Source organism: Olea europaea, unplaced genomic scaffold (genome assembly GCF_002742605.1).
Source record: "Olea europaea var. sylvestris unplaced genomic scaffold, O_europaea_v1 scaffold244, whole genome shotgun sequence".
In the NCBI taxonomy this organism is placed as follows: domain Eukaryota; kingdom Viridiplantae; phylum Streptophyta; class Magnoliopsida; order Lamiales; family Oleaceae; genus Olea; species Olea europaea.
The window spans coordinates 280,947-293,476 of NW_019242592.1; the positions used below are offsets into that span (position 1 = coordinate 280,947).

Genomic DNA, 12,530 nt, shown 5'->3' on the forward strand with positions numbered 1-12,530 from the left:
AATATGATCCGATCAATTACGAGATATGGAGTTGTGTCAATCTCGATCATCGATCATATCTTTCACTCCACTATTAAGTCAATATAAGTCGAAAACTCCTTTTCGACTTATGAGTACACATTGGCCAAGGATTTCATCATCGACTTAATTGAATGAAACGTAGATCATAATCTCCTACTATCTAAGAGTGACGAATCCTTTATTGATCAATCACAACCTTCATACGATTCTTGACGTACCCGAACGATATCGTATTAGCGGCCCTTTTCAGAGCAACATCCAACATCGCCAAAGTATGACTGTCCTCATATAAGGTACTATGACGACCTCAAGTCAAAGGACCAATTCCACTACCGAACGTTAGAGATTAACCACTGACACTCAGATAGTTATCCATGTGAAATCTCTCGACGGGTCTCCAATGTTTTGTTCTATAACAAAAACATCCACGTGTTCATTTAAGTGTCACCACACTTTAGCTTGTGAGATCAGCTACTTACTTCACAAGTAAGAAATGCCACACGTGATGGTCTATCCGTAATAACGATATCCGTATCTCGTTATTACTTACGACCACGGATGATTTAAGATTCTATCAGATGTAATTTGTATCTCACAATCACAACTCCTTGTGATTAACAAATTACAAATATTTGAATCTACGGACTCTATTATTTATTTAATTGTCTATTAAACAATAGATCTGCCATTTAATTGCGTTAATTATATATAAAAGTATTTATGTCCAAAGTTGATTGGACCTAGGGCATAACACTTACACGCACAAGGAATAATCTCTGTTGGGAGAAAACTTTTCTATCAGAAAATCAATGCAATTCAATTTCTGTTATAATTTACGAAAATCCTTTTCCTTGTAAAGATGAGCAAGTAATGCTAACAATAAAAAACTCAACAGAACAGCTGTAGGATAGCTTAGTTGTTGAATAATGAACTGTACAAGTCTGCTAGTTCAATTTTAATAAGCAAAAACTATTTCTTTTGTTCTAAATGAGATATTGAAAACTTCAATAAAAGCCAGAAAAACGTGGAGACATAAATAAATAATATGCTGTCTATTGACGTTAGCTATGAGATATAGCTTAGAATCTTACTATTACTAGTCGCTATCACGTGCGTTATTTATCCTATTTTTATTAGTGTATGGATTTTAGTTTTTTTGGAAAGTTTTTGAAGCAATATCTACAAATATTTCCATGATATAAGAAAATAATTGTAAATTATTTTTAGAATTTCATAACGGTATATTATCTAGAAAAAATATGCTTGTATATTTCATATTTGAATAAGAAATATACAAATTATTTTTCTTGTATTCTTTGATAGTGTTGATATGATTGAATTGAATGTGAAGATTATATTTCTAAATTTTGTGTAATTCAATATTGTAAAATTAAAAAAAAAAAACTATCCGCACAGTGCGAAAAGAATTGAACCAAGTGCGGAGTAAATATAAAAAATAAAAAAAGGTGCGGAGAGAAAAACTCTCTGCACAGTTCGGAGAGATGACAAACCAACTCTTTGCACTATGCGGAGAGATTTAATCTCTTCGCAAAGTGCGGAGAGTTGATTCGCACCATGGCAAAACTCTCTGCACAGTGTGTAGAGAGTTGAACCATGTACGGAGTAATTTAAAAGTGCGGACAGAAAAAACCTCTCCGTACAGTACGAAAAGAGTTGGCAAACTTTTTGCATAGTGTGGAGTAAAAAAAAATCTCCTCAAAATATGGAGAGATAACAAACCAACTCTCCGTACAATACGGAGAGAAAAAACTCTCCGCACAGTATGGAGAGTTGTTTTCAAATTCCTTTATTACAATTCAAATTTCAAGATTTTAAATTTTTCGTATATATAACAAAATAGAGTCAAAAAACATGACTCAAAATCAATTATGTCTTCTTTAAATTCCAGTCACAGCTCAATTTCTGAGCATGCAACTCATATTTATGATATTGGAAATGAGTTTTTTCGTGATTCATACAATGAAACAATATGTGAGTTGTTCAAAGAATGAGATATTAATAGTATCATGGCATTGCTTTAACAAATGGAGACTCTAGGTACCACCCAAATTCAATATTTTACATTTGCTTGATAAAAGTTCTTGGACATTAGAAGCATATACAATTTTCAATAAAATTATACTTTCGGGTTATAGGCCAGGAATTAAAGTGTTTAATACATTACTCAAAAGTTGTTTGAGAAAAAGCCTCTTGGAACTTGCAGATAAAGTCCCGAGAGTTTTTGTTTTTCTCTTCACATTGTGCACAGAGATAATTTTTCATCTCTCCGTACTTTGCGGAGTCTTTTTTTTGCTCATGTGCGGAGTTTTTTTTTATCTCATGGAGTTTATATATACTAAAATTATTATTATTATTTTAATATTGTTGGCATAATGCGTGTGTGGAAGAATATTTGTCAATCACCATAAACAAAATTCTTCACAAAATGCAAAAAATAAAAATGCATAATAAATCTTCTTATTACATTAATAAAATTACAATAATTTTTTTTTTACAAATAACATAAAAAAATGATTTTTATCTTCAACAAAAAACACATTTAAAAATCAGCAATTTTATAACCATTTTTTTTTTAATTCTCGAAAATACAATTATAAAAAAGGAAATAATATTGAATTACAACATTTAACATTTAAGAAATTTAATATTAAATAAATTTTATACATTTATAATAAATTATAAATCCATATATGCAGCTTACCGTATTTGTAGGCAGCTTACCGTATATACAGCTTACCGTATATGTTGTCTACCGTATTTGCAGCTTATCGTATATACAGCTTACCGTATATGCTGTTTACCGTATTTTCAGCCTACTGTATTTGCACCTTACTGTATATGTTGCCTACCATATTTGAAAAACACCGTATTTGCAAACAACTTACTGTATTTTCACCTTACCATATATGCTGTTTACCGTATTTGCAACTTACCGTGTATGCCGCCTACCTTATTTGCAACTTACCGTATTTTTATATACCGATTTTTACATTTACAAATACCGAGAATGCAGAATATCATATATTCACTTACCAAACCGAATTTCAAAAAAAGTTCAGATTTTAATTTTTTCAGCATAAGTATAAAATAAATATTAAATATATATGAAGCACAAAATATAAGTACATATGAATATGGTGTTCAATCTTCAATTTTCCAATATTGAATTAAATAAAATTTAGAAATATAATCTTTACATTTAACTCAATCATATCAACACTATCAAAGAATACAAGCAAAATAATTTGTATAATCTCGTATATTTCTTATTCAAGTATGAAATATATAAGTATATTTTTTCTAGATAGACACAATACTGTTATGCAATTGTAAAAATAATTTGCAATTATTTTCTTATATCATGAAAATATTTCTTGATATTACTTCAAAAACTTTCCAAAAAATTAAAATTCATACACTAATAAAAATACGATAAATGCAAAATTCGTGCAACGCACGTGATAGTCACTGTGCGGAGAGATTTTTTTTTTTTTTTTTTTTTTAACTTTACACTGTACGGAGAATTTGCCAACTCTCCACATTGTGTGAAGTTTTTTTTTTTTTTTGTTACTCCGCACTTTGTGAGGACACTGTCCGCATAGAATGTCATCTCTCCGCACTGTGTGGAGAGTTTAGTCATGGTGTTTGCCATCTCTCCGCACTGTGCGGAGAAATTTTTTTTTTAATTCACACTGTCTAGAGAATTTTGCCAACTCTCCGCACATGGTTTGCCATCTCTCTACATTGTGCGAAGAGTTTATTTTTATTTTTTTTAAAGCTAACATGCGAAAAATTCTTTTTTTTTTTTTTTTTGGCTCATGGTAGTTTATATTTATTAAAATTATTTTTTTTTTTAATGCTAGTAGCATGATGTGTGGAAGAATATTTGTTTGACATAACTATTTTTTAATGCTAGTGGAATGATGTGTGAAAGAACATTTGTTTGACATAAACAAAATAAAAAATGACATCATGCATATTAAAATTGAATTCATTTACTATTGCATGAATAGTAGACCCTTCATCCCCTTTTTATTAAAAGTGAGATATTTGCATCTTTCTTGACTGTTAATTTCTTACAACTCAATAAGAGCCTGTCATATTCAGGTTTCTATACAGAGAGAAGGAAATAGAGTCTAAGGACTAAGGAGTAAGGATTTCATTCATGGAGACGGAACAAATTAATCCAAGAGTTCTAATGTTTCCATGGTTGGCTCATGGTCATTTATTCCCCTTCCTTGAGCTAGCCAAGAAACTATCACTGAATAGCTTCCAAATTTACTTTTGTTCCACAGCTATCAATCTTAGTTCAATCAGTAAAGCCATTGAAAAAAAACTTCTTTAATATCTCGATAGAGCTAGTAGAACTCCATTTACGTCATCGCCTGAACTTCCTCTGTATTATCACACGACTAAAACCGTGCCACCCAATCTTTTGCCAAAGCTTCTTCAGGCCTTTCAAATGTCAAGCTCCAACTTTTCAGACATTATTAACACTCTAAAGCCAGACTTTGCTATTATACGATCTTTTCCAGCCGTGGTCAGCTGCACTTGCTTCATCGCTAGGTATCCCTGCTGCTCATTTTTCATCTGCAGGAGCAATTATATATACTTTTTACCATCAGAATTCACATATGGGCATGCTGCTTTCCCTTATCGGGCAATATATCTAACAGACTATGAAAGAATCAATCAGAACTTCCGATCAATAATTAAAGATGGAGGTGAAGATTTTGCCTTTGGGAACTGCAAACAATCTTGTGACATTGTTTTGATGAATAGCTGCAGGGCGATTGAGGGTAAGTGTATTGATTATCTTTCTTCCTTGTGCCAAAAAAAAGTGGTAACTGTTGGACCACTGGCTACACAACCTGATAGTGAAGAAGAATATTCAGAGATCATGCAGTGGCTAAGCCAGAAAAATCAGTTTTCAACCGTGTTTATTTCCTTCGGTAGTGAAAACTACTTGTCCAAGGAGCAGATAGAAGAGATGGCAAGGGGATTAGAACTTTGTGATGTTAACTTCATATGGGTTGTTAGATTTCCTGTTGGGAATACCACAAGAATAGAAGAAACACTACCAGAGGGATTTCTTGATAGGGTGAAAGAGAGAGGTATAATTGTGTAGGATTGGGCACCACAGGCTAAAATTTTGGCACATCAAAGTATGGGAGGTTTTGTGGGTCATTGTGGATGGAGTTCTATAGTGGAAAGCATATATTTTGGTGTTCCTGTTATAGCCATGCCTTTGAAACTTGATCAGCCTTTAAATGCTAGTCTCATGGTCGAGCATGGTGCCGCTATAGTGGTTGTGCGGAATGACGGTGGACGGTTCGATGGAGATAAGGTGGCTAAGGCTATAAAGATGTTGGTTTTGGAGAAAACAGGAGAAGGCATGAGGTCAAAGGCTATTGAATTGAGCGAGCAGTGAGATGAAAGACGAAGAAGAAGTAGCCATGAATGAAACATCAGAGCAATTACTGCAGCTCCGTACCAAGTATAAACAGAAGCAGTGAGAATCTCCATTCGAACATTTCCTTAAATGGGCTAACAAGAAATATGGGAGCACCATTTAAAAGGAATGATTTAAATTGGAGAGTATGAATCAAATTATGTACCAACTACCTATCTTAAGCCTTGTCTACACCTCATTTATATTTATGAACGAAAATCAATCCCAGAAACTTAAGAAAATGCTTATGAAAATCAATCATGAGATTTGCTTGAACCAAATTGTGGAGAGGACTACTATAGTTTAATTGAAAATGATATTTTATTTTGTTCTAAAATAGAAGTTGATGCCTTCAAATGGAAATAATTAATCATTGTCCAAGAAGAATATCTGATAATCCGACCGAGGTCCAAGGAGATTGTACGAGATTACTAAAATACAAACATGGCCATACTTACTATTAGGATTTCCGCGACAAATTGTGTTAAGAAATCTATGATTTTTGGAGGTAAAAATCGTGGAAATTGGCCAAAATCGAATCTAAAAATCGGCAGAATTTTGGATAGAAAAATTGTTAAAAATCCGAACCTGTAAATTCATTTTCCAGCCAAACAACTGTCCTGGTGGAGAAACCAAGATCACCAACGGACTGTGCAGGTGGAGGTTTCGCAAGTGGTGGCTGATGGTGGCGCGTGGCCGGCGACACGTTTGGGACTCCAGTGTGGCGCGTGAAGGGGTTTCAGGCAATGGCTTCTAAAGATAGAATGTTTTTGGTGGTAATACAGACCCTGCGGTGTTGTCGAATTTCAGTTTTGAGCAATGCATTGAAAGTTGGACGATTTTACCCTTGGATGTTCGGGGGTAAATTGCTGTTTTGTGTCCTTGCGATTACTGGTGACTTTAGGATGAACAGTAGTGATCCTAAAGTGGTGAATTCATGTCTCTCGATATTTAAAGACCTTCAGACGTCGTCTGCTTGGTATCGTGTTCTTTACTTTTTATTATTGCAGTTAAAATTATTGTGTAAAATAATTATTTATTTTTCACATTAGAAGTCATCGTGTGGGGTGACGTTAAGTTTGGGGTTACCATGAAAGGGTAACCATTGACTGTTGCTAGACCTAGGAATTATTTGCCTTAAATTCTTTGTGAATTGTTGTCAATTTTTCTACACTATTAGAATTGCTTCTGTGTGTAATCTTTTTTACATACATGTGATTGCTTAATTATGTTGCATTGGTACGTTACACTTTCAATTTGTTCGATATGTGTAATTGTATAAATTAGAGTGATTTTATTACTTTATATAATGTGTTTGCATGCAAAGTGGGTTGAGTTTCATAGCGTACTCCATTTGCTTTGTGAGTGGTGTGAGAGAATGGTAATGAGAAGAAAGATGGGTAGTTGTTTTCTTATTTCTCTTTGTGAGCCTGTGTGGTTTGTGAGGTTGTGTGAGGTAGCCATGTAGGGTTACCTTCTTTCTCTTTGTGAGCCTCTTTTGTGAGTATAGTGAAGTAACCAACCATTTCTTCGATTCTCTTTATGAGTGCCACTTTTGTCATTTCCTTTATGAATTTTTTGAGCATTGGTGATTAGAGTAAACTTGTTGTGCGTGGGTCAACTTTTAAATAAAGCCCTAACCTTTTTAGTCGTTGAAAAGTATTGATTTGCCATAGTAGGTTTGAGATGCATTAGCAGTGTGTTGAGTGTCTTTTGGTAAGGTGGAATTTTGATGCTTAGGGGTACATAGTAGTTTGTACCGAGGATGTGGAGTGTGACATTTGGATCACGAGTGGAGATGTGATTAAATGTTGGAATTCTTTACTGTGAAGAGACCCTGTACAGGCAGAGTGTGAGAGAGACACTTCTATCACTTCTGTTAGGTGGAAACAAATTATCCACATAGGTTGAGAAAAGTGATGTGGTGATAAAGGATTATCTCGTGGACTTAGAATTTATTGTGACTTACCAGTTAGACATGAATTGAGTGACCAGTTTAGTGAGCATAGTGGGCGATGAGAGAAAATATGTGTTCTCGAGGTGTGAGCAACACGGAATGAGATAGGATAAGTGTGGTGAGATCTTTTCGTAGGTCATTTATACATTTATTGCATATGTGGTTGACTGTTTGTCTAATTAACTTGGTATTAATTTGTGGTTCCGTATGAACGTGTTTCTGAAAAGATCTATGTGTGTTATTGATAATATCACAAATTGTAAAGCAATTCATCCATTTATACTTGCATTATTATGATATATTAATGTCTAAATGCACTAAGTACCCTTATATTTTGATTTAGGTTGTAAATGGATGGATACAGTGGAATTTGGGAGAAAAGAGCGAAAATGATAAAAATTGAAGCAAGTGAAAGTTCAGGGACCAAGTTGCAAATAATCCAAAGATGAGATGGGACGATGGAATGATGATTTGACAATGCTAGGGGATCAACTGGTTGCAATTAGAAGTCAAAAGAAGTGAAATATGACTATAACATTTTCACAAATCGATTTTTAACCATACAAGAATGTTCTATATTTTCAGTTAGAGATTGTGATCCATTTTCCCCTAGTAAACTTTCGAATTGGGAAAGACCTACTTCTAGCAAACTTGTAGCCCTTTTTGTTAGCTTTTCACTTTGAATCGCCTCAATCGGACATAGAAAGAAAAAGATATGGCCAAAATACTGAAAACTGTTAGGCGCGAATTTTCTTGTTTCAAAATTCTGTTCAACCACTTATGGAAACAAATCTTCTACACCATATACAAGCCCTAAATCTCATCTAAGACCTAGATAATGCCCCCATACAGTTTTCTCTTATCTTTGGCACGATAAAATCCATGGAGAACTAACAATCTTGGTGAAGCCATGAAAGAACTCAATCGATTTTGGGGATTTCAACATCCTTTAATTCATGTAGTCTAGTATTTTCATCATTGAACGATTCTAGGATTTAAATTTCCATATCTTGAATGTGATTTGACATTGGTTTAACTTTTATTAGATTTTTCATAGATTTAGTCATTCTTTTTCTATCGAACAATTGAAATATTTGTTAAATTTCAATTTCAATTAATTAATGTTACTGGTGTGATTTCCTATTGCCTTATACTTGATGTATATGGTCGCTTTTGAATCTGATTTCAATAAAATGTGGGAATGTATTTTAGGAAATTTAATCTTTAGAATTTCCGTTGAATTGAATTGGTGCTTAAAGTTATACTTTTCAATTAGAGAGTTAAGTTTAACATCTTTAATTGAGTTATAAGCATGAATTGATAGTGTTGAATGATCCAAACCAATTGAGAGAATTTCGGCCCTTCACTACTTCACCCATTGATATTTAAATTTCATTCCTATCAATAAATAAATCCCACTACATATTTCGAGAGAACATTTACCTTTGGATTCTTTGAATGATTTTCCATCTCCTTATGGAATCGATACCCCAAAGTTGTACTATCATTACCGCATTATTCTTTGGACGTAATCAAATTTTGGCACCGTTGCTGGGGAGACGGTACAAGTAACCAAGGGATCAATTGAAAAATGGTGATATTGTTCATTTATTTTTATTTTTACTTGATTTAATTTTTCCCATTATTATTTATTTATTTATTTTTATTATTTTATTTTCACACATTTTCTTTGTTCTTGGTGTTTTATGAGCAAAAATCGAGGCGATCAAGGAAGTTCTACTGCGGAACCTATTACAGTGTTGGAATCTCTCTATAACTCTTTCTTTGATATTGCATCTATTGCCACAAACGCCACATTATACAATACCATGTCTGATAGTAAGCATGGCGATGCGCCTTATAGGACTTTACAAGATTATCTTCATCCCACATGCATATCCACATCATCATGTATAAGTTTCCACCAATGTGCCACGTATGGAGCTTAAACCGGAAATGATTTAACTTCTTCCCACTTTTCATGGACTTGACAGTGAAAATCCATACGTGCACATTAGAGAATTTGAGGAGGTGGTTGCAACCTTCCACAATCACCATTGCACAAGAGATGTAGTTAGGTTTAAATTTTTTCTTTTTTCACTTAAAAAAGATTAAAAAGCTGGATGTATTCGTTGAAACCACATTCGATTAGCACTTGGGCTAAAATAACTCAAGCATTTTTCAACAAATATTTTCCCCATCATAAAACTAGAACCCTTAAGAAACAAATTTCCTCATTTACTCAAAAGAATAGCGAGACCTTATACCAAGCATGGGAAAGATATAAAGAACTACAAGCCCTTTGCCATTACCATGGTTATGAGAGTTGGCGTATAGTGAGTTATTTCTATAAGGGATTAACACCTAGAGAACGTCAATTTGTAGAGATAATGTGTAATGGTGATTTCTTACAAAAAGATCCGGATGAGACAATAGAGTACTTCGATGAGTTAACTAAGAAGGCTCATATTTGGACTGGATCTAGCGCCACTGAAAGTACTAATCATTTACGACCCACAGAAAACTCACTAGCACAGGTATTTATCCCTAGGGAGGAGGATATCTTTAGAGCCAAAGTGGAAGCCCTCACTAGAGAACTTGAAACCTTGTGTGCTAAGGACTCGAAGCCTACACAAGCTGTTTCCCGTTTTGAATCTCTAGACCTTGTTTTGTGTGTGGTGGAGTAGATCACCCAGTCCAAAAGTGCACCACTTTGACTGAGATGAGATGGGTTTATGAGGAACATTGTAATGCCTTAGGTATGTACAAAAAGTCCTACTTTCCTTTCTCTGAAACTTAAAATCCAAGATGGCGGAATCATCCCAATCTCAGCTGAAAATCTGACAACCAACAACCCGCAAAATCGAATAGAGCGTATACAACACCCTCATATCAACCCATGTTCTCTAGGAGCTCCTTAGAAGATACCCTGCATGCATTCATAGAGACACAGAGTAACACAAATAAAAAATTTGAGACTATGATCACTTAAGTAATTGAGAAAAACAAGGAAATGAATTATATGTCTAAATTGACTAACGCCTTAGCTGTAGGAGAACGTGAGAAATTTTCTGCTCAAGCTCAACAAAATCCTAAGGGACAACACACGGCACAAACCTCAGGTTCGAGAGAAAACAATGCTAAAGAAGTAAATGTCATCACCACTTGATCTAGAAAGGTTATAGCAACGGGGCGGGTTGAGGGCGGGGCGCCCCATTTCTCCCGTCCCTTGCCCTGTTTCTTGTCCCGTTTAACTTTTTTTTTATAATTCCGAGTTTAGAGGGTGTTTGGTAGGAATTTTTATGTGAAAATGCATTTTTGAATAGTAAATTGATGGAAAATGTGTGGTTGAAAAATAAGAAAAAGTTTTTGATTTACATGTAATATTATTTTAATAAAAAATGTGTGGTTGAAAAGAAGAGAGAGAAAAATGCATTTTGATAAAAATGGGTGACAAACAGGGCCTTAATAAAATACAGATAACATTCAAGCTGACAAAGTTAATATCTAAAATAAACACTACAAATCTTAAATATAATGGTCGCTATTGATACACAACATTGATTATTAGAATAAACAAGGTTTTTTTTTTTTCCTTTGATATTGTCACAAAAATTGTAACCCCACATATTTTAATTTATTACAATATATAGATCTTCAAATTTATTCAGCTGACCATGTTATATCTTTTTATATTTATTTTTATCAATATAATATCAATTTGACAAAGTAGCATAATGGTATATATAAATTAATCAAGTTGGATAAGACTTGTACAATTGAGGATACTAGAAAATAGGTCAAATATTTCTATTTGAAGCAAGTTGAACCCTAACCTAACCTTTATTTATAAAAAAAAAAATTCACTGCGTGGGTTCGAGGTAGGGCATCCCCTCCGCGCCGCGCCACGGGACGGGTTTTTTTTACCCTATTCGGGGCAAGGTAGCACCAGGGCGGGGCGGGGCGGGGCGGGGCGGGGAAATTGCCAAATTGCCATCACTACCTGGATGTCCTACTATTTCTTGCATTATTGGAAACTATTAGTTTGCACGAGCTCTTCTTGATTTAGGAGCTATGTTAATCTCATGCCCTATGCGATATACCTGTTGTTAGGCTTATGTGAGACAAAACCCACTTATGTGTTCCTACAATGAGCTTATCGATCCACTATAAATCCTAGGAGAGTAGTTGAGGATGTGTTAGTTCAAATTGATAAATGTTACTACCTCGTTGATTTCTTAATTTTGGATCTAAAGGTTGATATAAATGTTAATTTTAAAATTCATATCATTCTTGGTAGACCTTTTCTTGCCACAACTAACGCTCTCATAAATTGCAGAAATGGTCTAATGAAATTATCTTTTGGGAATATGACTTTAGAAGTCAATATTTTTTACATCACTAAGCAATCAACGAAAAATGATGAGTGTCATCACACATATATGATTGAGGCATTCACTTAGGAGAAGGCATCTACAACTACTGATTCTAACCCCTTGAATCTTTTTCTTTTAAATTCTGTAATTCCAATAAGTCTTAATGATGAAGAGTATGCTAACATTTGTGCTATTTTTGCAAAAATTCAGGATTATTGGACATCACCATGGCAACCAAAGTTTGAAGAATTTCCAAAAGGATAGGATGACAGCAACCATCAAGCATTGAGAGCCCCAAACCAGAGTTGAAACTGCTGCCTCCAAGATTCAAACACGAATTTCTTGGACCAGGTGATACTTTTCCTACAATTATATCTTTAGAATTGGATGCATTGCAATTTAAGCGACTTTTGAACATTTTGAATGAGTATAAATCTGTATTAGGCTAGACCATAGCCAACATTAAGGGTATTAGTCATCTAATTTGCTCATATAGAATTCACCTAGAGGAAGGAACCATTCTCAGAAGAGACCCACAACATAGGCTAAACCCCACGATAAAAAAAGTTGTGAAAATGAGGTGCTAAAACTATTAGATGCAGGTATCATTTACCCGATCGCAGTTATAAATGGGTCAGTCCTACAAATAGTTCCTAAATAGTTAGGTGTCACTATGGTGAAAACTGAAATGGGTGAAAGGGTT

General features: G+C 34.3%; 1 protein-coding gene across 1 annotated transcript in view; it reads left to right on the forward strand.

Annotated features, from left to right (window-relative positions):
* The window catches only part of LOC111382133 (beta-D-glucosyl crocetin beta-1,6-glucosyltransferase-like), a 13,405-nt gene extending 8,235 nt beyond the window's left edge, over window positions 1-5,170 (forward strand). Inside the window, exon 2 of the mRNA XM_023006008.1 lies at window positions 4,578-5,170. Within this exon, the coding sequence (XP_022861776.1) occupies window positions 4,578-5,170 (593 nt within the window). The remainder of the gene's footprint in view (window positions 1-4,577) is intronic.
* Window positions 5,171-12,530: the final 7,360 nt, after the last annotated feature.